Source organism: Mustelus asterias, chromosome 23 (assembly GCF_964213995.1).
Source record: "Mustelus asterias chromosome 23, sMusAst1.hap1.1, whole genome shotgun sequence".
Taxonomy (NCBI): Eukaryota; Metazoa; Chordata; class Chondrichthyes; order Carcharhiniformes; family Triakidae; genus Mustelus; species Mustelus asterias.
The window spans coordinates 36,552,435-36,577,272 of NC_135823.1; the positions used below are offsets into that span (position 1 = coordinate 36,552,435).

Genomic DNA, 24,838 nt, shown 5'->3' on the forward strand with positions numbered 1-24,838 from the left:
GTGTATGGGGGAGGTCTTAGCTTTTGCCATGGTGCGGGGTGGGGGTTTGCATGGGTTTGAGGGGATCGTGCAAGGTCAGGGGTTACTGCCCCTGGCTACTGCACAACCTCCGAGAGGCTCACATGAGGTTAACTCCCAGCCCCATTGATGTTGCTCTGGTTACTCTGCCATCTGTCTGCTGGACAGGTTCTGTGGCTGACTGCAGAATTCGGTCCTGGGCCCCACTAACAGTAACAAGAACCAGGCTTGGCATCTGTTGCTCCAATCAAAGGAGTTCTGCTGGTGTTAACATGGCCCCTCACATTGCATGGACTCCGCAGTGCTGCCCTTGATGGGAGCCCATCTTGCGATAGTCATGAGGGTGCTTCTCCACCATCTGTCTGAAATACTAGCCATTCCTGCAAGCCACTGCAACAGATGTCCAGGTGGGTGCACTCTTGCCTATTCTCCAAGAATTCCCAATGGGGATCCCCTCAGTCACCCTTATACTCTCCGTGCCCACAGTGGCGATGATGTGACAACAGTCGACAGCCCATTGAGGTCGGACACGACACCACGAATGATGTCGGGTTGGCTCCATTCAGACTCAGGTTGCTGGGAGGGAGTGAGGGGTCTGGGATGGATAACCTTATGGACTGTCTCTCTCGCTCTCACTTTCTCTTTCCCCCGCCCCCTGAGCAAATTTGGATTTGGTGTGGAGCCAATAGACCTGATGGTCATTCTTGTGGCTGCTGAGGAGGAGGGAGGTGGCCAGCCTAGGCCAGAGGCCGCAACAGGAGGACAGTGTGCCACTGGTCGGGGTCAGGATGCAGCTACCCATTGGCCCGAGGGGGGGGGGGGGGGGGGGGGGGGGAGGCTAGGGGATGGTGGAGATGGAGCCCTGCCTCTACAGGACCTCCATGTCCTTCGAGGGCTGCAGGATGCCATGTGACACCACAGACTCCAGCTCAGCAAGGAGATTGTCCGGACCTTGCACCTCGTGGGGCTGGAGGACACCCAAGTTCTTTCAAGCCTCCAATGGAGACCTGTGCAGCATCTCTCAGTCCGCTGCACACAAGCACCTCCATGAGTTGATGGAAGCCCTGTACACCCAGGCAACCAACGACATCAACTTGATGTGGGCCAGGCCCAACATGAAGCACAGGCTATAGACTTCACCACCATTGTTGAGATGCCCCAATGTTCATACTGTGTGTGATCACCGGCTTAATATAATGAATAATTGTGCACGCCACCCGGGGAATGTGCACAATAGCTACATCTATGAAGTTTTCAAGATTATGAAAGCAACTGACAAAAAGTTGGCTTCGGCAAAATTCTAAGAGTCAATCATTACGGAAAACCTAATGGGGAAAAATAAAAGAATTCAGGCAGAAACCTTTCACCAAAAGAGTAACAGAATAATGGGATAATTTATGAGGGAACCTTACCTAATGTGGCAGTTAAATGAGAGTATATTAGATACATTTCTGGAGATAGAAGTGATTTGGGGCTATAATAGGTAGTGGCAAATGGTCAGTCAAAAAGGGAGGGACTTATTGTGCTTTATTTATTTTTCCCTCCATTCCTGAGAATCCTAATATTGATTTTACAAGGTAACCATAGTAGGCAGGATCGTTCCTGTTACCAGTGCTTAGCAGGAAGATTGCAAACTAGTCCTAATAGCATTTATACTTTTTAAATATTTTCAATTCCAAATTTGAAAAAAATTACAAGCATCAGAAATATAAACCAACTTCAGACTAGCGAGTACTTCTTGGAACACGGGCTTGTTTCTCAGGTGCAAAAACTTGTAGGGCATGATGGGAAATGGAAAGGGATTTGGGATGGGGTCGATATCAAAGTTAAAAGGGTACATTTTCCTGAAGTCATAAGATCAGTCAATATAAAGTAATTGTCTTATATCTACAAATATTATTGGCAGAAATCCAGGTGTAAGATACCAGAGCTGGGTATGATAAGCGGCTTGGATAGACCTACAGCAAATAGCATATAAAGAAAAATATTGGAATAGCGAAAACATACAGTTACCTCTTCTGCACAATGACTGGGATGTCTCCATGCAGTTCTCCTATGTGACTGTAGAAGGGTTGTAGACTGAACTTGGAAGCATGTTCCTGAAGCAGGGCTTTGTGGGAGTTTGGAGGGTCCAGAACATCACTACAGTCGAGCAATTTGGGCACTGGATTTGAGTAGCTGTGTTCAGTCCATTGGCTGAGTCTGGATTGGAGCCGATTACTCTTCTGAACATGGGACTTCAACAAGGAATTTGTTGTGCCTGGGAAAAAATTCTGACGTTTCATCTTGGTTGCCGAATGATTTCCAAAGAAAAATTGACTATTAAGAAATGTGTTAGTTTAGAGAATTTCTCAATATCCAACAAATAAACCATAATTAGTAACTTGTGCTTGTATGTGGGGAAAGGTAGGAAAGAAAGAAGGAAAGGGGATGAGGGCGGAGACGATCCTTCTGAATACAAAAGCAAAATACTGCGGAGGCTGGGCATCTGAAATAAAAATGGAAAAATGCTGGGAATACTCAGGTGGGCATTGTCTGTGGAAAAAGAAAGAAAGTGAATGTTTTGAGTTAAAGATCTTCCATCAGAACTGGAAAAAGATAGAACCGTAACAGGGTTTAAACAGGTACTGAGACATGGAAATGCTAAGGGGATCATGGTGGGAATCAAAGAACAAAATGGAAGATCTGTATCAGGGTGGAAGGCAGGAGAGAAGAAATGACAAAAGGGATTATGTTGTAAATTTAAAGGAGGTGATAGTGAGACAAGATGAGTCTAGAGCAACTGTAAATGGCAAAGCGGGATCATTATAAACAACTGCTGTCCAAAAAATGCTTATGATCTGAAAATACTGTACTCAGTGAGCCCCAGAGGCTATATAAAGTGTCTAATTGAAAGATTAGTTACTGTTCTTTGAGCCTCAAATGAGTTTAATCCAAACAGTATCAGAGGCCAGCAGAGGGAGGTTAAGAATGGAGCAGAGAATTAAAATGGCAGGTGACCAGAAGTTCAGAGACATGCTTGAACAGAAACATTCTGCAAAGTGATCACCCAATCTGCATTTAGGCTTCCCAATGTGGAGGAGACTGCACCATGAGCTGCGGATACTAAATCGGAAATAGCATAAATAAATCGCTGTTTCACCTGGAAGGAACATCTTGGGCCCTGGGAAGAGGGTAAGGATAATGAGGGGTACTCTAATTGGCAGAACGTGACAAGTGGTGTCCACAAGGATCTGTGTTGGGGACGCAACTATTTATCATATTTATTAACAACTTAGCCGATGGGACAGAAAGATACATATTTAAGCTTGCTGATGGAGCAATGATAGGAGGAAATATAAGCAGTGTAGATGGAAGCATAAAATTACAAAGAAATATTGATAGATTATATGACCAGGTAAAATTATGGTAATTTCAATGTAAGTAGATGTGAAGTCATCCACTCTAGACCTAAAATGGACAGGACAGAGTATTTTCTAAATGAAAGGCTAGAGGTCCGAAGGCACTTGGGGTCCAAGGTACACAGATCATTAAAATGCCATGAATAGGGACATAAAATCATCAAAACAGCTAATGGAATACTGATATTAATATCTAAAGGACTAGGATACAAAGAGACAGAAATCATGCTTCAGTTATAAAAAGCTCTGGTTTGATAATAGCTGGAGTACAGTGAGCAGCTCTGGGCACCACCCCTTAGAAAAGATATACTGACCTTGTGGGGGGAGGGGGGGGGGGGCGGGGGGAGTGCAGTGTAGATTTCCCTGAATCTTACCAGGACTCCAAGGGTTAAATTACAAAAAGTAATTACACAAACCCGGTTTGTATTCCTTGGAATTTAGAAAATTAAGGGTGATTTGATTGAAACTTTCAAGTCATTCGGGGGAAAAGATAGAGTAGATAGAGAGAAGCTATTTCCGCTGGCTGGGAAGTCTTAAACTGTGGGCATCATCTAAATGTTAGAACCAGCCCTTTCAGGAGTGAAGTTAGGAAACACAAAAGGTGATGGAAGCACAAAATTACAGAGATGCTGATAGATTATGCAAATTATGTGAATGGGCACAACTGATTCAAGTGGATTTCAATATAGGAACTGTGAGGTCATCCTCTTTGAACCTAAAAAGGACACAATTTTTAAATGGTAAAAATTGAGGAACAGTGGAATGCCAAAGACACTTGGAGCACGGATACAAACATTAAAATGTTATCAACAGGTACAGAAAACGATAAAAGGCTAAAAATTAAAAGTCCTGATTAGACCACAGCTGCAGTAATGTTATTAGTTCTGGAGGCATGCCTTAGGAAGGAAATATTGGCATAGATTTACCAAAATGACACCTGCACTTTAAAAGTTCAATTACAAAGACAGATATCATTGCAATCTGTGGAATTTAGGAGGCTAAGGTGTAATTTGATCAAAGTTTTCAGCCATTAAGTGGCACAGATAGGCTACATGTAGATAAACTATTTCAGTTGGCTGGGGAGTCTAGGACAAGGAATCAAAAATTAGAGCCAGATCTTTCAAGAGTGAAATTAGGAATCAGTTCTACACACAAGGGATGGAAGAAGTTTGGAACTCTCTCCAAATGGCAACTGATGCTGATCAATTGCTAACGTTAGTTCTAAGAAAGACAGATTTTTGTTAACCAAGGGTATTGAGGGATTATGGGACAAAAGTGGGTATATGGAGTTAGGTAGTAGGTACTGACTGACGTTACTGAATGATGGCAGAACAGGGGTCAAGAGACTAGATACGTATTCTTGTTCCAATGGTCCCCTTAGTGTAGAGAAGATTAGGGGAAGATTAGTACGGAATTTAAAATTATTAATGGTTTTGACAGAGCAAAGAGGGAGAAACTGTTTCCTCTGGCAAATCAGTAACATGAGATCATAGATTTTAAATGATTGACAAAAGAAGTAGAGGAGAACCTTATTCATACAAAGGTTTGTTAACATCTGGAACACACTACATGAAAGGGTGATGGAAGCAAATTCCACAGGGAATTGAAGAAAACAAATTTTCTGGGATATGAGGAAAAAGCTGGAGCGTGGGACGAAATTGGGCAGCTATTTCAAAAGAGCTGCCACAGGTACAATATTTTAAATGGCTACTTCTATTTTCAAGGATTCATGATTATACTTTAATATTATTGCTTAGCTTATCTCACTCCTTTTTGTTCACATAAACTGTCCTACTGGACCTGAGGTTCATCAGAACAGATTCATTAATAAGAGGAACAGGAAACCAAAGTCTAAAGAAATTGTTGCACAGCAGTATAAAAACAGATCAAGGATTTTGTAAAAAATCTTACTCGGTATGGTTGAAGTTTTGCATGAGAAGTTTCAGTAGAGGGTTTAGTCTAATTTAGAACCATAAAACTTAGCACATTGTAAGTGATATATTACATTACGTTAGGTTCAATTATAGGTGGACAATGAATGTTACAGTACTTGCTCATAACAAGCCTCATTAAACTTATAGTTTATAAACCAAAATACATCACCAAAAATTAAGTCAGACAGATAACTGCATGCCACTATTTTACAAAATGTTTTCTTGTGCCTGGTGAAAAACACACAATCCTGATATATTCTCCTCCCCAGTTTTCTATCCTTGAAAGTTCTGACCCGTGTTGGAATGCCAGACTCTTTCCAGTGTTTCAAGAAAACTTGGGCATAATCTACACATACAGACATACACTGTCATACACAAACATGCACGTCACAAACTGAATCCCAGATGATTTATTCCACTCCAGGGGTAATGAAGCCAAATCTAGTGACCATATTGCTGTTTTAGCTGATGTCAGCTTACTCAACACAGGCAAATAATCATACCAATGACAATTCTGGTCAGTGGAGTCTTAGTTGCACAGAAACAACTTCTTTACCAATTAAGTTATTTGAGAAGTCTTGAAAAGAGCTTAATGTCAACAAAGCTTCAGGTACTTACCCAAGAGAGCTTGCCCTCGGAAAACGTGGTCATGTTCATCAAAATGAACATGTTGAGCTCCATGGTGCTTTGAGAGATTGTTTGAGCTGGATGTTGAAGCGGGTGACAGCTGGTGATGAATTGCAATGTGGGGTGACAGCTGACCCCTGTTGTTGTTCTCAAACTGAGGTGGAAGCGCTGCCTGAGCCTGGATGTAACAAGAGTGACCTGGAATCTGTCCCGGAGAAATTGAAGAATGTTTCTGGGGACTGCATAAATTTTGCTGGTTAAAGGGTCGACTAGAACTCTGAATATTCTGTGAACAAAAGCCTTGTTGTGACATCAACTGTGAATAGGCCTGATCATGAATATGATTGTGACCAGGATTAAATTTTATAGTTGGAGTCATGTTCATCAGGTTGTCAGAAAGCCATACAGGGCCACCTTGAACCTGAAAGAGAAATAAACAGGAAATCACACACATTCACATTTCACATGGAAACAGGGGGCTTATTAATTAACCAGGCCATTCAATTCTGCACGTGAAAATGAAAAAGGAACTGGAAATGTTCTTTCTCTCAGTACCAAATTCCCACTGATAAGCTTACTTCTCCCAAACCTTCAAAGGTTTTGAAATAAGTATTGGTTAATGAGTTTTACATGTTGAAAGGTTTGCACAGGTTACAAGTATGAGCTGGAGAGAGAAAATGGCCACGTTAAATTGCAGTTATTGATCATGATCAGCTGTCAATACAACAAAGGTAACCCATAGAAACTAGTCAACAGTGTTCCAGCATACACAGAAGATGGTGCTCAAGGTTTTCAGGATTTATGTATTCTGAGAGGTCCAGGTGATAAGGGAATCAAGCTACACAAATCTGTCTGCTAAATGTGTAGAGAATGAATCAGCCGGCCTCATTATGATGCAAGTAGGATGGATTACTTGTAGCAGAATATTGCTCTTATTTTATTGAACTTTTATTGACAGTTGTTTGATCATAAGCAACTCACTTTCCCAAGGATAAAGATTATGATTTCATTTGTGCCCTGTTATACTACATCAGTGACTGTCTTCAAAAATGCTTCATTGGCTGTAAAACACTTGGGATGTCCAGTGATTGCAAAAGACACTGGCTATATAAATACAAGTCTTTTCTATTTCTTAAATATTGAGGGTATATTATGAAATATACAGTGCTTTATTCTGCTACATTGACAGCAATGTATGTAACTTAGAATATCCCTTTAAGGAAACCAGAAACAATTACCCTATACAGGCACATCATACAACCAATTAGAAACTAATTGCTGGATTCTTGATGGGTAGACTTGGCTTGTGGAAAAATCAACCTGGTTTCTTTCAGAAGAAAGCAACGACATATATTTATATAGTGCCTTTAACATAATAGAATGCCCCAGGGCACTTCACAAGAGCATTATTATACAATAAAACAAAATATGACACTGAGAAACTAGGTCAGTTGGCCAAACGCTTGGACATAAAGATAGCTCATTTAAGACATTGTTTAAAACCTAAGAAAAGTAAAGAGGCAGAGAGGTATGGAGAGCAAAAAATTTTCCCTTTCTTTTTAATAAAAGCAGCAAAATCTTTTGTATGTAAGCAGTTCTTTCTCCCCGTGGCATGTTTCCCAGTGGTGGAAGGTGGCCCGCCATTGACCAGTAGTCTTCTGGTCCCATCGCTGTCAAAGGGATTTCCCATTCATTCCATCCCCTGCTGCTGGAAAACCCATGACAGGGGTTCACCAGCAGTGGGAACAGAAGATCCATCCGGCAGGAAGGGCCAGAAAATCACCCCCAGTGTGTGATGAAATGCGTCTCAAAATACATTGTAGTCTGGAAATATATCTTAACCAGCAGATGTAGCAGCATAACCAACCTGGCAGGAAAGGAAGGATGTTGGTGGCTGCTCGGATCTGGCATATTGGAGTGTGGCTCAACAGTAGTGTTGACAAGTAAGGCCCAGGAGAATGGACTGCCACTGGTCCCCTCTTTCAAATCAACAGTCCCTAAATCTGTACCAAATTCCCACTGATAAGCTTACTTCTCCAATCTGTTCATACCCCATTCGCATTCTCACACACACAGTTTAGTTTTAAACTTTGTTTCTTCGAATTAAATAGATATAAAATTAAGACGTAAAATTGCATAACTCCATGATCTCCTTAACTTGCATATTCCGCAAGCAAAAGGTATTTTTTAAAACACTCAACAATTAATCCTTGTGCAGTTTACTAGTTTTATTTACTTTGTTGATTCTGTAAACAAACTTGGTCAAAAATAGCACAGAAAAGGTTTATTCATTGAACTTTCAAGGATAATGAACAAGAATCCATTCACTATAAGAAAATGTTTCGTTTATTTTCTAACTATCAAAGGAACCATAATAATAGGTGTTGCTATTCACACATACTGTCACTCACAGATGTTGCCCATCTGGCGGGGAGTTTATCACATAAAATCTGTAACAAATTTTTATAAATGTGATCACTGGATTTTAATCTCCAAATTCTTTCAGAAAAAGCAAAGAAATTTCTCAACTTCATAGTGATTGCACACTGAAAAATCCCGTTTTTGTTTTGCTTTTGTTTCAAAGTAAACAGGAGTTATTTATGCGAGTTTTCAAAAATATTTAATAAGAAAACATATAAGCAGCTTACAGCAAAGCTTATAGCACAAAGCTCAAGGAGAAATATATCTATATGGACAGAGACGATTTTAATGCTGAAATCAAAAGAGATGATATAAAGGGAAGTTCTTTCAGACGGCAATAATGTAACAAGTGATGTTGCATTGGGGTGTTTGTTGGGGAGATTATTTATCATAAATAATTTGGACTCAAGAATTAGGGAAACAATATCAAACTTTTCTGGCGCAGCAAGTTGCATAACATGGCAAATTGTGACAAGGACTGTGAAACTGCAGAAACACATGGTTAGGGAAGCAAGATGGGCAGCTGGAGTTCAGTGTAAAAACAAAAAAAAACTATTGCAAGAGGATGATTTTCAACATACTTGCCTGGCAGAAAATACGTATGTGGGCATTTAAAATTCCACACCTGTTGAAAAGCAACTGAGTTTCTCCATTTCCAATTTTAATTGGTGTTTCGGCTAAGTTGCCCGCCTAAAGCCTGACCCCTCTTAATTTACGTATGCTAACCTGGTCTGCTAACATTATGGGTGTGGAGATGCCGGCGTTGGACTGGGGTAAACACAGTAAGAAGTTTAACAACACCAGGTTAAAGTCCAACAGGTTTATTTGGTAGCAAAAGCCACACAAGCTTTCGAGGCTCTGAGCCCCTTCTTCAGGTGAGTGGGAATTCTGTTCACAAACAGAACTTATAAGACACAGACTCAATTTACATGAATAATGGTTGGAATGCGAATACTTACAACTAATCCAGTCTTTAAGAAACAAAACAATGGGAGTGGAGAGAGCATCAAGACAGGCTAAAAAGATGTGTATTGTCTCCAGACAAGACAGCCAGTGAAACTCTGCAGGTCCACGCAACTGTGGGAGTTACAAATAGTGTGACATAAATTCTGATTCTAGGATCGCATGATAAAGACTCAGGAGGAAAAAAGCAGAAATATTTATGTGAAATAGTGTGACATAAACCCAATATCCCGGTTGAGGCCGTCCCTGTGTGTGCGGAACCTGGCTATCAGTTTCTGCTCCGCGACTCTGCGCTGTCGTGTGTCGCGAAGGCCGCCTTGGAGAACGCTTACCCGAATATCAGAGGCCGAATGCCCGTGACCGCTGAAGTGCTCCCCAACAGGAAGAGAACAGTCTTGCCTGGTGATTGTCGAGCGGTGTTCATTCATCCGTTGTCGCAGCGTCTGCATAGTTTCCCCAATGTACCATGCCTCGGGACATCCTTTCTTGCAGCGTATCAGGTAGACAACGTTGGCCGAGTTGCAAGAGTATGTACCGTGTACCTGGTGGATGGTGTTCTCACGTGAGATGATGGCATCTGTGTCGATGATCCGGCACGTCTTGCAGAGGTTGCTGTGGCAGGGTTGTGTGGTGTCTTGGTCACTGTTCTCCTGAAGGCTGGGTAGTTTGCTGCGGACAATGGTCTGTTTGAGGTTGTGCGGTTGTTTGAAGGCAAGAAGTGGGGGTGTGGGAATGGCCTTGGCGAGATGTTCGTCTTCATCAATGACATGTTGAAGGCTCCGGAGGAGATGCCGTAGCTTCGTTGTCCAGTACTTCCCTGGAGCGGAGAAGCTACGGCATCTCCTCCGGAGCCTTCAACATGTCATTGATGAAGACGAACATCTCGCCAAGGCCATTCCCACACCCCCACTTCTTGCCTTCAAACAACCGCACAACCTCAAACAGACCATTGTCCGCAGCAAACTACCCAGCCTTCAGGAGAACAGTGACCAAGACACCACACAACCCTGCCACAGCAACCTCTGCAAGACGTGCCGGATCATCGACACAGATGCCATCATCTCACGTGAGAACACCATCCACCAGGTACACGGTACATACTCTTGCAACTCGGCCAACGTTGTCTACCTGATACGCTGCAAGAAAGGATGTCCCGAGGCATGGTACATTGGGGAAACTATGCAGACGCTGCGACAACGGATGAATGAACACCGCTCGACAATCACCAGGCAAGACTGTTCTCTTCCTGTTGGGGAGCACTTCAGCGGTCACGGGCATTCGGCCTCTGATATTCGGGTAAGCGTTCTCCAAGGCGGCCTTCGCGACACACGACAGCGCAGAGTCGCGGAGCAGAAACTGATAGCCAGGTTCCGCACACACAGGGACGGCCTCAACCGGGATATTGGGTTTATGTCACACTATTTCACATAAATATTTCTGCTTTTTTCCTCCTGAGTCTTTATCATGCGATCCTAGAATCAGAATTTATGTCACACTATTTGTAACTCCCACAGTTGCGTGGACCTGCAGAGTTTCACTGGCTGTCTTGTCTGGAGACAATACACATCTTTTTAGCCTGTCTTGATGCTCTCTCCACTCCCATTGTTTTGTTTCTTAAAGACTGGATTAGTTGTAAGTATTCGCATTCCAACCATTATTCATGTAAATTGAGTCTGTGTCTTATAAGTTCTGTTTGTGAACAGAATTCCCACTCACCTGAAGAAGGGGCTCAGAGCCTCGAAAGCTTGTGTGGCTTTTGCTACCAAATAAACCTGTTGGACTTTAACCTGGTGTTGTTAAACTTCTTACTAACATTATGGGTCCCAGGCAGCAATTTTAACTTTGAGTGGGGATGTTACCACGGTGAAGCCAGCATGAAGACATTTGGAAGCTGAAGAGCCCCTAGATGTAAAATGTTTTACTTTGCATTGTGGGGCCAGGAGAAGACCATACCCCAGAAGCTCCTTTCCAATACTTTCCTCAGTGCAGGTGGACAGGTATTGTTTGGAGGCCAGTAGTCAGTTCCCATCCATTTGCCAAGGTGTCACACTGCTGCACAGTGACTCAATGGTTAGCACTGCAGCCTAACAGCACCAGGGACCCGGGTTCAATTCCAGCCTCGGGTGACTGTGTGGAGTTTGCACATTTTCCCCGTGTCTGCATGGGTTTCCTCCGGGTGCTCTGGTTTCCTCCCACACCCCAAAGATGTGCAGATTAAATGGATTGGCCATGCTAAATTGTCCCTTAGTGTCAAGGAGACAGCTAGGGTAAATATGTGGGGTTACAGGAATAGGGCCAGGATGGGATTTTTTTTGGTCCAGGCTCAATGGGCTGAATAATCTCCTTCTGCACTATAGGGATTCCACGATTCTATGAAATCTGCTTATCCAGAATCACAAAATCTTTACAGTGCAGAAGGAGGCCATTCGGCCCATCAGGTCTGCATCGACTTTCTGAAAGAGCATTCTACCTAATCCCACTCCCCTGCCTCATCCCCGTAACCTTGCACATTCTTTATTTTCATATCGCAATCCAATTCCCTTTTGAATACCTAGATCAAACCTGCTTCCACCACCCTCTTAGAAAGATTGTTGCATATTCCAATCACTCTCTGATTGAATGTTATTTCCTCACATCACTTGTACTTCTTTTGCCAATTGTTTTGAATCTGTGCCCTCTAGTTCTTGATGCTCTCGAGTGATAACAGTTTCTCACTACTTAGCTTGTCCATTGCCCTCAGAATCTTGAATACCTCTCTCAAGTCTCCTCTCAGCTTTCTTTTCTCCAAGGAAAACAGACTAACCGCTCCAATATTTCCTTCTCGCTACACTTCTTTATCCCTGGAAACATTTTTGTGAATCTCCTCTGTACTCCCTCCAATGCCTTCACATCCTTCCTCAAGAATGACACCCGGAACTGGATGCAGTACTCAAGACAAGGCTTAACAAGTGTCTAACATTGCCTCCTTACTCTTGTATCCAATGCCCCATTGATAAAACCTAAAATACTATATGCTTTATGAACTGCTCTCTCAACATGCCCTGCTATCTTCACTGACTTATGTATATATACACCAAGGTCCCTCTGTTTCTGTATCTCCCTTTATTTAATACTATCTCTCCAAATTCCTCCTGCCAAAATTAATCACCTCAAATTACACTGCGTTGAACTTCATCTGCCACTTGTCTGTCCAATCGACCAACATATCTTTGCCTTCTGAATCATAGAATCCCTACAGTGCATCAGGAGGCCAATCGGCCCATCAAGTCTGCACCGACCACAATCCCACCCTGGCCCTATCCCTGTAACCCCAATATTTACCCTAGCTAGTTCCCCTGACACTAAGTGGCAATTTAGCATGGCCAATCAACCAGACCCTCACATCTTTGAGCTGTGGGAGGAAACCAGAGCACCCGGAGGAAACACAGGCAGACATGGGGAGCATGTGCAAATTCCACACAGACAGTGACCCAAGCTGGGAAACGAACCCGGGTCCCTGGCACTGTGAGGCAGCACTGCTAACCATTGTGCCGCCCTAAGTTCAAGTCTATCTCATCAGAATTGTCAATGTTTCCAATCTTTGTATCATCTGCAAATCATGCCCTGAACAGCACAGCCTAAGTCATTAATATATATGTCAGGAAGAGCAAGGGTCCCAACACTGACCCCTGGGGAACTCCACTACAAACTCTCCTCCAACCATTTATCACTACTTTCTGTTTCCTGTCAATCAACCAATTTCTGATCCAAATGCCTACTTTCCCGTTTATTCAATGTGCTAGAATTCTGTTCACAAGTCTGTTGTGTGGCACTGAATCAAATATCTTTTGAAAATCCATATACACCACATCAACAACATTGTCCTTTTCAATTTTCTCTGTTAGCTCTGCAAAACAATTCAAGCTAGTTAAGCATGATTTTCCCTTCATCAATCCATGTTGGCTTTCCTTGATTATCCTGCACATGTCTAAGTGACTAACTATTTTGTCCCAAGCTATAGTTTCCAGAAATTTCCCCACCACTGAAATCAAAGTGAGTGGTTTGTAGTTGCTGGCTTTATCCTTGCGCTCCTTTTTGAACAAGTGTGTAACATTCACAATTCTCCAGCTCTCTGGCATCACCCCTACGTCTAAGGAAGACGAGAAGAGTGTCACTAATGCCTCTACAATCTTCACTCTTATTTCCCTCACTACCATTGGATGCATCTCACCCAGTCCTGGTACCTTATCAATCTTAAGTAAAGATAGCCCTTCCAACTCCTCCTCCTTCTCAATTCTAAATTCTCCCAATATACCAGTTACATCCTCTCTCACCTTGGCCTGGGTAGCATCTTTTTCCTTCGTAAAGACAGATGCAAAGTACTCGTTTAATACCTCTACTATTACTCTTACTTCCACGTGCAAGTCCCCTTTTTTATCCCTAATCGGCCCTACTCTTTCATTTAACACCCTTTTATTATTTATATACCTATAGTAGACCTCGGAATTCCCTTTTATTTTAGCTGTCAGTCTCTTTTCATGCTTCACTCTTTGCTTTTCTGATTAGATTTTTCACTTCCCCCCTGGTTCTTCTATATTCAGCCTGATTCTCCATTGTATTTTCGACCTGACATCTGTTGTACGTGCACTTCTTCCTTTTCACCTTCACCTCTGTCGCTCTTGTCATCCAGGGTGTTCTAGATTTATTTGTCTTACCTTTCCTCCTCAAGTAAATACACCTCGAGATTGCTTGCAATATTTTTTGTTTGAAGGTGGCCCATTGTTCATGCATCTTCTTTTCTGCCTGCATTTGATTCCAACTCCATCGACTCAGCTGCATTTTCATTCCATCGAAATTGGCTTTCCCCCAATTAATCCCAGCCCTGGATTGTTCCTTGTCCTTTTCCACGGCCAACCCGAACCTTTTGATACAATGGTCACTGTCTCCTAAGTGTTCTCTCACTGATATTTGATCCACCTGGGCCAACTCATTCCACAGAACTTGTTCCAACAGTACCTACCCTCTTGTTGGACTGGAAGCATACTGCTGCAGCAAATTATCTTGAATATATTCCAGGAATGTTAAAATTAAAATCTTTCACAGAAGTACATCTTAAAATAACATTTTAAATGGAGTTAAGAAGCAGAAAGGTCTGGGTCCAGCAATAGGCAAACAGAATCCTTGATTTTGTATCTAGATGGTAAAAGACCACAAATCAAAGTGGAAGTTACACATATGCGATGGTTGGAATGATGAATTCTCTGTCACAAATTGTTGAAGCAAATTCCATGAAGAGTTTTTAAAAGGGAATTAGTTAGCTTGCTGAGAAAGAAGAACATAAAATGACATGAAGAATGATTGAGTGGGAATGGATGTGTAGAACTGGAGAAGCCTCCCATTCATTGACTCTGTCTAGACTTCCCGCTGCCTCGGCAAAGCAGCCAGCATAATTAAGGACCCCACGCACCCCGGACATTCTCTCTTCCACCTTCTTCCATTGGGAAAAGGTACAAAAGTTTGAGGTCACGTACCAACCGACTCAAGAACAGCTTCTTCCCTGCTGCTGTCAGACTTTTGGATGGACCTAACTCACATGAAGTTGATCTTTCTCTACACCCTAGCTATGACTGTCACACTACATCTTGCACTCTCTCCTTCTCTATGAACGGTATGCGTTGTCTGTATAGCGCGCAAGAAACAATACTTTTCACTGTGTACTAATACATGTGACAATAATAAATCAAATCAAAAAAAAGGTAATGGATCTTGATGCCACAACCACACATTATGGAGAGAAGTAGAGACATAGACTGCTTTCAGAAGGTTACAACAAGGTCGATTTCTTTTTTGGAGTGCTCCTTTGAATATTAATAGTTTCTCCATAAGTTAATTAATAGAATTCTGATTCAGGAATAGACATTGTTTCATTCACAGGTTCCAGAGTTGAATGACCAGAGCAGCACATGGTATTAAACCAGATGTGGTATTTCATATCAGAACTGCGATTTCTTGAATTCCCAATCCAGGTTGGGCACGTCTAAAATTCAGTTGACCCCCAAATCACACATCTCAATTGCAATTACATCGGTAATCCATTGTCAGGTGTCAAGGATTTGCCGAGCAGCAATAATAACAAGAATTTAAAAAGTCTTGAAAAGGTAGAAACCTGCCTAGCAACAGTAACAGCCAGCATTCCCAGGGGCAGCCAAGCCTCTAAAAGTGATCAGGGCATTCCAAAGGAATGACAGCATCTAAAGATGATCAGGTGTGAATTGCTCTAGTATTAGAAAAAGATTACTTGGATGACTGCTGTAGAAATATCGATCAGAATTTTACCACCCCACCCGCCACGGGAATCGGAGCGGGCGAATGGTGGACAATGAGAAGGTCCATTGATCTCGGGCGGGGTTTTACAGTTTCGGGGTGAGCAAAGCTGTAAAATCCCACCCACTACGTTCCATAAGCAGAACCAGTTTACCTGAATGACTGGGGGATTCAGGGCTATAGGAATGCTAAGTTCCACAGAAGGAAAAAATTCAAAATATGTGGACAGCTGATTCTCGAGTTTGAAATAACAAAAGGGGAAAGAGCATAACTTCCCTTCGAAGCAGACAGACCAGTCCACAGCTCACAGCCAGAAGCCAGTCTGTTACTCACAGTTAGGAGGCCAGGACCCATTTCACAGTTAAAGGATCCTTTAACATCGTTTACTTCTCAGAGATGCTATAGTGTTGCAGCTAAGGCTTCTCAGCCTTCTCTCAGCTTCTCAGCCTGCACAAGGCATTTCAGGAAAACGCTGTAAAGGCAATTTAAATATCTTTGCTGAACCAGGAAAATATGTTGCCCAGACTTGATCATTAGCCCTGTTTTGTGTGGCAACTGTAGGCTGGATTTGACTTAGAGAGTTTAATTTGGATTTGGGAAAGGGAAGTTTTAGTGATGCGGGATTGTAGATATTTTGGAACAAGGGATAATTCTTTTTGTGTCTGTATTGGTGGCACAGTGGTTAGCACTGCTGCCTCTCAGCACCAGGGACCCGGGTTCAATTCCAGCCTTGGGTCACTGTCTGTGGGGAGTTTGCACGTTCTTCCCATGTCCGCGTGGGTTTCCTCTGGGTGCTCTGGTTTCCTCCCACAGTCCAGAGATGTTCTGGTTAGGTTGATTAACTGCGTTAAATTGTCACTTTGTAAGGGGGATTAGCAGAGTAAATACGTGGGGTTACAGGGATATGGCCTGGGTGGGATTGTTGTCGGCGCAGGCTCAATGGGCCGAATGGCCACCTTCTGCACTGTAGGGATTCTATGAATTTCTATATAAACTGTGTGTGTGTTTAGTTATTCACGTACGTAAGTGTCTTAGAGTATTGTAGTCCTTTTAGTTGTGTATTTCTCTTTTCTTTTAAGTAAACAAATATTCTTTAATAATTGTTTATTCAATGACTGGACTGGTTCCTCACTGGGTTTTACGCGACTCCTCACAATATTCCAAAAACATTTCACCACCATGATCCGATGTTTGAAGTTGGGACACAAGTAACATCAGCGTGGTTCATGACCACAGGAGATAGATCAAGGTCATTTTCCTATTTGTTAATAAAAATTGCAATATACAAGTTAAAGGAGAGGTAGCTACCTTTTCCCTCATGTCATTAGTCTTTCTGCCCAGAGTCCAAAATGATCCCACATCTGATCTTGGTGTTATTCTTTCTCTACCTGAAAATGAACAATAGTGATTATTAGTGATGCAGCAGTGACGTCTTTGTGTTTAGCACAATGAGATACTATCATATGCAATAAACCAATTCGGAAATGAAGCACACAAAGTTGTCCTGCAATGACTACTACACTCATTTTATTTTGTGCTTCCAGGTTTGCAACATGCTAGAGAATGCGAATAGCTGAACTTGCGTGGCTGTTTTTTATCTGGGGTATTCCAGTTTTGCTCCTGACTGAAACTGACAATGGGGTACAGAAATATAAATGGAAAAAGTTACATCTGTCCAACTTGAAACCCAATGTTCACAAACAAACTCCTACCCTGTAAAGGACAGTGCATTTTTCAGTGAGGTAGCACTGGAAATCAGGCTGCCTATAACACTATGATAAGCAGTTGATAGAAAGCTTGCTTCAGATTTTTATTTCTTTCTACTACTATGCATTGTTTTGAGATTGCAGATATAAGAACAGGAAATGCTGGAAGTACTGGAGCAAGTCAGGCAGCATCCATGGGAACAGGAACAAAATTAACATTTCAGGTCAATAACCTTTCATCAGAGGTTTCAGGTCAATGTCCCTTCTCTGATAAAAGTTCATTAGCTTGAAATCTTAACTTTGTTTTCTCTTCAAATGCTGCCAGACTTGCCATTTCCAGCATTTTCTATTTTTATTAAAAAAGTTCCAGCATCTGTAGTATTTTTCTTCTGTATCTGAGATTTCAGAATTCTTTTTCAGTGCAGGAACCTTCTTAGATGGTTTCCATGCCAAAAACTCACAGCAATTGCTGCCAGTTTGTCCATATGTAGATAAACCAATAGCTCAGATAGAAAAAAATAAAGAACAGATAATTAAAGACAAATTAGCTTGAATTTGCATAGAATCAGAATTGTAGAAGATGGAATGGATATAAAGGTGATGGTCGAAAGCAATGATCTTCTATTTTTTTTAAAAAGTAGTTCAGCTTTTTGTAGTTTGCCCTGATGTAATAAATGATACAACACAAATGAAAATATTTTTCCTTTCAGTCTTAGTGAAATGTATATCCTGTATTAATGATCAGTATCAGTATAAGAAAAGTACAGCACTTCAGCCCTCGCCAATCATGATGCCCTAACTAAACTACAAAAAAAACCTCTGCCCTTACTCGGTCCATATCCTTCTATTCTCTCCTTATTCATGTACCCATCCAGATGCCTCTTAAATGTTGCTAATGTTCCACCACCTCCTCTGGCAGCGCATTCCAGGCACCCACCACCATCTGTGTGAAAAACTTCCCCCGCACATCTCCCTTAAACTTTCCCCCTCCTACCATGAACTTGTGCCCCCTTGTAGCTGACACTTCCTCCCTGGCAAAAAGCCTCTGATTATCCATCCTGTCTATGCCTCCCATAATTTTGTAGACGTCTTATCAGATCTCCCCTCAGCCTCTGTCTTTCCAGTGAAAACAATCCTAGTTTATTCCTCTCCTCATAGCCAACACCCTCAAGAACAGGCAACACTCTGGTGAACTTTATCTGCACTCTCTCCAAAATTTCCATGTCGTTTTGGTAGTGTGGTAACCAGAACTGCATGCAATACTCAAATGCAGCCTAACCAAGGTTTTATACAGCTGCAACATGATTTCCCAACTCTTGTACTCAATGCCCCGGCTGATGAAGGCAAGCATGCCATATGCCTCCCGTCTGTTAACGTTCCTAAGAGTTCTGCCATTTACAGTATAGTTCACACCAAAATTTGATCCTCCAAAATGCATCACCTCGCACTTGTCCAGATTAAACTCCATTTGCCATCTCTGTGCCCAAGTCACTAATCTATCTATATCCTGTTGTATCCTCTGACAATCCCCAGTTCTATCACCAACTCCACTAATATTCGCATCATCCACAAACTTACTAATCAGACCACCCATATTTTTATCCACATCATTTAGAATCATAGAATCCCGACTGTGCAGGAGGCGGCCATTCGGCCCATCAAGCCTGCACTGACAACAATCCAACCCAGGCCCTATCCCCTTACCCCACATAGTTACCCTGACACTACAGGGCAATTTAGCATGGCCAATCCACCAAACCCACACATCTTTGGACTGTGGGAGGAAACCGGAGCACCCGGAGGAAACCCACGCAGACACAGGGAGAATATGCAAATTCCAGACAGTCACCCAAGGCCGGAATTGAACCAGGGTCCCTGGCGCTGTGAGGCAACAGTGCCAACCACTGTGCCAGTGGTTATATACTAAAAATAACAAAGGTCCCAGTCACGGATCCCGGCGGATCTGCACGCTGTCCACCCTGGAAGCCTCGGCTGAACCTGTATCTGAGGTCACCATTGGAGATGTCAGAGCAGCTTTCTCGAAGATCAACCCAGGGACAGCGACTGGCCCGGATGGGGTACCCGGACGAGCACTCAAATCCTGCACAGATCAGCTGGCGGGGGTATTCGCAGACATCTTCAACTTCTCTTTACAACAATCTGAGGTCCCTATCTGCTTCAAGAAGATGACCATCATCCCAGTACCAAAGAAAAGCCAAGCAGCGTGCCTTAATGACTATCATCCGTTGGCTCTGACACGCATCATTATGAAGTGCTTCAAAAGACTAGTCATGGCACAAATCAATTCCAGCCTCCCAGGCTGCCTGGACCTACAACAGTTCACCTACCGCCGCAACAGTTGGTCCACAGCAGATGCCATCTCCTTGGCCCTGCACTCAAACTTGGAACACCTAGATAACAAAGACACCTATGTCAGACTCCTATTTATTGACTACAGCTCAATGTTGTCTGTACAGCTCCATTATTCCTACAAAACTCATCTCCACCTCCGTGGCCTGGGCCTTGGCTCCTCCCTCTGCGACTGGATCCTGAACTTCCTAACCCACAGACCACAATCAGTAAGGATAGGTAACAACATCTCCTCCACGATCATCCTCAACACCGATGCCCCATAAGGCTGTGTTCTCAGCCCCCTACTATACTCCTTATACACCTATGACTGTGTGGCCAAATTCCCCTCCAATTCGATTTTCAAGTTTACTGACAACACCACCGTAATGGGTCGGATCTCAAACAATGACAAGACAGAGTAGAGGAATGAGATAGAGAATCTGGTGAACTGGTGCGGCAACAATAATCTCTCCCGCAAAGTCAACAAAACGAAGGAGATTGTCATCGACTTCAGGAAGTGTAGTGGAGAACATGCCCCTGTCTACACCAACGGGGACGAAGTAAAAGTGATCAAGAGCTTCAAGTTTTTAGGTGTCCAGATCACCACCAACCTGTCCTGGTCCGTCTGCCACCACCTTCCCCCCCCCCCAAATGCCGACTCTATAGTTAAGAAAGCCCACTAATACCTCTTCTTTCTCAGAAGACTAAGGAAATTTGGCATGTCAGCCACGACTCTCACCAACTTTTACAGATGTACCATAGAAAGCATTCTTTCTGGTTGTATCACAGCTTGGTATGGCTCTTGCTCTGCCTAAGACCGCAAGAAACTACAAAAGGTCGTGAATGTAGCCCAAACCATCACGCAAACCAGCCTCTCATCCATTGACTCTGTCTACACTTCTCGCTGTCTCGGCAAAGCAGCCAGCATAATTAAGGACCCCACACACCCTGGACATGCCCTCTTCCACCTTCTTCCGTCAGGAAAAAGATACCAAAATCTGAGGTCACGTACCAACCGACTCAAGAACAGCTTCTTCCCTGCTGCCATCAGATTTTTGAATGGAACTACCTTGCATTAAGTTGATCTTTCTCTGCACCCTAGCTATGACTGTACCACAACATTCTGCACTCTCTCGTTTCCTTCTCTATGAACAGTATGCTTTGTCTGTATAGCACACAAGAAACTATACTTTTACTAATACATGTGACAATAATAAATCAAATCAAAGGACACCACTAGCTACAGATCTCCATTCTGAAAAACACCCTTCCACCCCTACCCTCTGTCTTCTATGACCTGCATCCATCTAACCAGCCCACCCCGAATCCCATGTGATAATAGTTTTTGTACCAGTCTGCCATGTGAGACCTTGTCAATGCCTTACTAAAGTCCATATAAACTACATCCACAGCACTTCCCTCATCAATTATCTCTATCACCTCTTAAAAAAACTCAATCAAGTCGGTGAGACATGACCTTCCCCGTACAAAACCAGGCTGCCAGTCACTAACTAGTCCATTTTCTTCCAAACGTGCATATACCCTGTCCCTCAGTATCTTCTCCAAAAACTTCCCCACCACTGATGCCAGGCTGACCAGCCTATAATTTCTTGGATTACCCCTGCTTCCTTTCTTAAACAAGGGAACACCATTGGCTATTCTCCAGTCCTCTGGAACCTCACCTGTGGTCAAAGAGGGTGTGAAGATATCTGTTAAGGCCCCAGCTATTTCTTCCCTTGCCTCTCACAATAATCTGGGATAGATCCCAGGTTATTGAAAACACTTGCCTTCATGAATGAAAACATTTGCTACTTTGCTAAGTTATAAAAAGAAACTAGAGGTTGATCTTCCAAGAGTGGGTGGTGTGAAAATACTTAAGAAGGTTATCAGGATCATTGTATTATGGTGATGGAACAATCCAAATTCCAATGTTTTAAAATATATTCTTGGATTTTTATATGAAAAGTTATTTAGATATCAAATTCCATGATTCTGATCATTATTCTGTTAAAACTATAAAGAATTGTTTTTCTCATTTATTCCCTTTCAATACATAAATTTTTTATCCCCGACCAGTTTTAAAGCTCCAAATGCACGACCGAATGATATGCAAGATATACCAGTTGGAGATGAAGATCTGGGCTGAGAAATTGCCTCACTTGGTGCCACTTGCAATGGCCTCGTGTCACTCTCGAAAGAAACCCCACTGCATATTGTGCAGTGTTCTGTTAGTAGAAGGGCACACATGGGGATGATCCCATTTGTGTGGCGGAAGACATCAGACAGTTTGACCAATTGAACCTTGATGCCAAGATTCCGATTTCAGAGAAAGAATGCAAATAACAGACATGGGGAGAATGTGCAAACTGCACACAGGCAGACACCAAAGGCTAGAATCGAGCCTGGCTTCCTGGCTCTGTGAGGCAGTAGTGCTAACCACTGTGCCCCGCCCCTGGATGAGCAGAAATAAGGATCAAGTGGCCCATGGCCTGGAACTGTACAATAACTTGCTCACATTCTACATTGGCAATGGGTACTGGCTCCTGAAAGGCCAAAACTCTTGCACCCTGATTTGGATTTTCCTTTCTGGGTGGAGGGCCTTTCCTATTCATGTCACCCTTCTTATCTTTCCAATAGTCATGGGAGTGGTTTGAAAAGTGTCTGCCTGAGTTTTCAAGCCTGTGGGTGAGGTCATAGCTGTCTGCTATGACGGCTACAACCCTGGATGTGAGGATTCTCTGCTCCTCCAAATGTATCTGTAAGTTGGAGAGTAAGCAGTTCTGTGCTGGACTTTTAAAGAACGGACCTTATAGCTGAATGCCATTTGCTTCAGCTGTTTGAATTTTATGTTGTCTGGATGGAACTGCTGGTGATATGCCAATGGGACTAAGTCATAGGGACTAAGAATGGCAGCCACAGTCCATTCATAATTAGTGGACACATCAGGAGTCCACTAATTATGAACAGGAGTCTACTGATGACCATGAAAGCTTCGTCAATTGTCGGAAAAACCCATCTGGTTCACTAATGTCCTTTAGAGAAGGAGATCTGCTGTCCTTACTTGGTCTGGCCTACATGTGACTCTAGATCCACAGCAATGTGGTTGACTCTCAACTGCCCTTTAAGGGTAACTAGGGATGGGCAATAAATGCTGGCCAGCCAGTGATGCCCACGTCCCACGAATGAATAAAAAAGTCAGCATGGAGTAGATTGGTTGGGTTCTCCTTTACAGTTGCCCTTTAATTAAAAATGCCAGATATGTGGTGGCCATTTTAGCTGTCTTGCTATTTTCTCGAAAGTGGCGAGATTTGTCAACATGTCACCCTCTTCAAATTTGGCAATGAATCTAGCATACTGAGGGGCCTCAAAGTGGCTCTGGGGTAGGGAGATATCAGGCGCTACCAGGTAGTGAGAGGTCTCTGCATGCAGCTTTCAATTGTTTGGTCTCTCTCCCTTTCTCCCTTTAAGCTGCCAACTCCATTTCCAAATTTCCTAGCTGGAATTCTTCTCTGTCTCTCTCTCCTTTTCCTGAGCTTCCCCTTCTCTCTCCTGAAATTCTAGCTGCATCTTGACCTTATCCAGCTTAGTAAGTAGTCTCACAACACCAGGTTAAAGTCCAACAGGTTTATTCGGTAGCACGAGCTTTCGGAGCGCCGCTCCTTCATCAAAAGTTCGTGCTACCAAATAAACCTGTTGGACATTAACCTGGCGTTGTGAGACTACTCACTGTGCCTACCCCAGTCCAATGCCGGCGACTTCACATCATGATCATCTAGCTTGAATTTGGCTAGGGGAAAGGACTTTGAGTCAGGGTTGAACTCCTTATCCACTTGTTCTGTTTGACGTGTATGGCCCGATTTTATCATTGTGTTGCGCCCGTTTTCGGGCACTAAAACTTGGTAAAGTCGGGCGTGAGGCGAATAGCACGATCCGCGCTCGCGTCTGTGCCAACTCCCCCTTGACCAAGGCCCGAAAATGGACGTTATCTGGACCACGCCCGATGCATTTAAATTGACTTAATGGGCTGAACACCCAAACTTACCTGCATTTCCTCCTTTACCATCGTGTTCAGGCAAAACAGACATGCTCGTCAAAAGTCTGTTTCGAGCGCTCCAGCTTCCAAAGAGATAAGTTCAGAGCTTCCAGTGGCTCTCTAACTCAGATCGGTGGTGGTGGGGGGGGGGGGGTCAGATCATTCTCTGGTGGGGGGTGGGGAGGAGGAAGGCCAGATTGTTCTCTAGTTGGGGGGGGGGGGGGGAAGAAAAGAGGAGGGCCAGATGGATCTCTAGTGGGGGTGGGGGAGACGGGGGGTCCACTGCCACTCTGCGAGCAATCGGTGAGGGGAAATGGGGCAGGGGGTCGCAATCGGTCTGGGTAGCAGGTGGGAGTGGGTGGATAAGGAAGACAGTTATGTTGTGGGGGTGCAGTAATGTCTGTGGGAACCATCGCTCCCAGGCCACCTTTTGCGGCCCAGAAGCGATGTGGCAGGGGAGCGTTTTTCAAATTTTTTTTACTGCGCATGTGCAGTTGAAGGTTCCGATCAGAGCAGCAGCCTTTCGGGCGCGATAAGGCCCACCCACAGCACGATTCAGATTCACAACTTTTTTTCAGGCTCAGTGCGTAAGGGGGCGCCTGAGAACAGGGTTTACAAGTCGGATCTGAATCACGCCCAGATTCAGCACTTAGAATCAAAATGGTAAAAGCGGGCCCGTAAAGTCCAAATGCTCTGCCAGCAACTGGATCAGTTAACTCCACTTTATCTTTCTGGGTAGTTTCATTTGTACCTCTTTAGCTAGAGCTTTCAGTTGTTCTGTGCTTAGGGATGCTAATGTTTTGCAAGCTAAGTTTCCTTGCTTTATCCACCTCAGAAAAACTGGCAATGTCTGATGCACTAAGTGTTAGGGAAAGGAATCTGCTGTGGTAGTTTCCTGTGTTTATTTAAAAAAATTGTTCCAGATACTGGATCTTTCCAATCAATTCTTTTCTTTGGCTCATTTGATCAACATGTGGTTTGAATGGGTCATCCTGGACGAAACCCCAATTTCTGTTCTGGACAGGAGCGATAGTTTCAATTGTACTGATTTTCTCTTACATCTGTCCGTAAGCAGAAGGT

At 43.3% G+C, this 24,838-nt stretch overlaps 1 protein-coding gene across 1 annotated transcript in view; it reads right to left on the bottom strand.

Moving 5' to 3' along the window:
- The window catches only part of LOC144510644 (putative helicase with zinc finger domain), a 359,659-nt gene that overhangs the window by 61,833 nt on the left and 272,988 nt on the right, over positions 1-24,838 (bottom strand). Inside the window, exons 24-26 of the mRNA XM_078240298.1 lie at positions 16,976-17,055; positions 5,972-6,401; positions 2,032-2,278 (exon numbers count right to left, since the gene is read on the bottom strand). Of these exons, the coding sequence (XP_078096424.1) occupies positions 2,032-2,278; positions 5,972-6,401; positions 16,976-17,055 (757 nt within the window). The remainder of the gene's footprint in view (positions 1-2,031; positions 2,279-5,971; positions 6,402-16,975; positions 17,056-24,838) is intronic.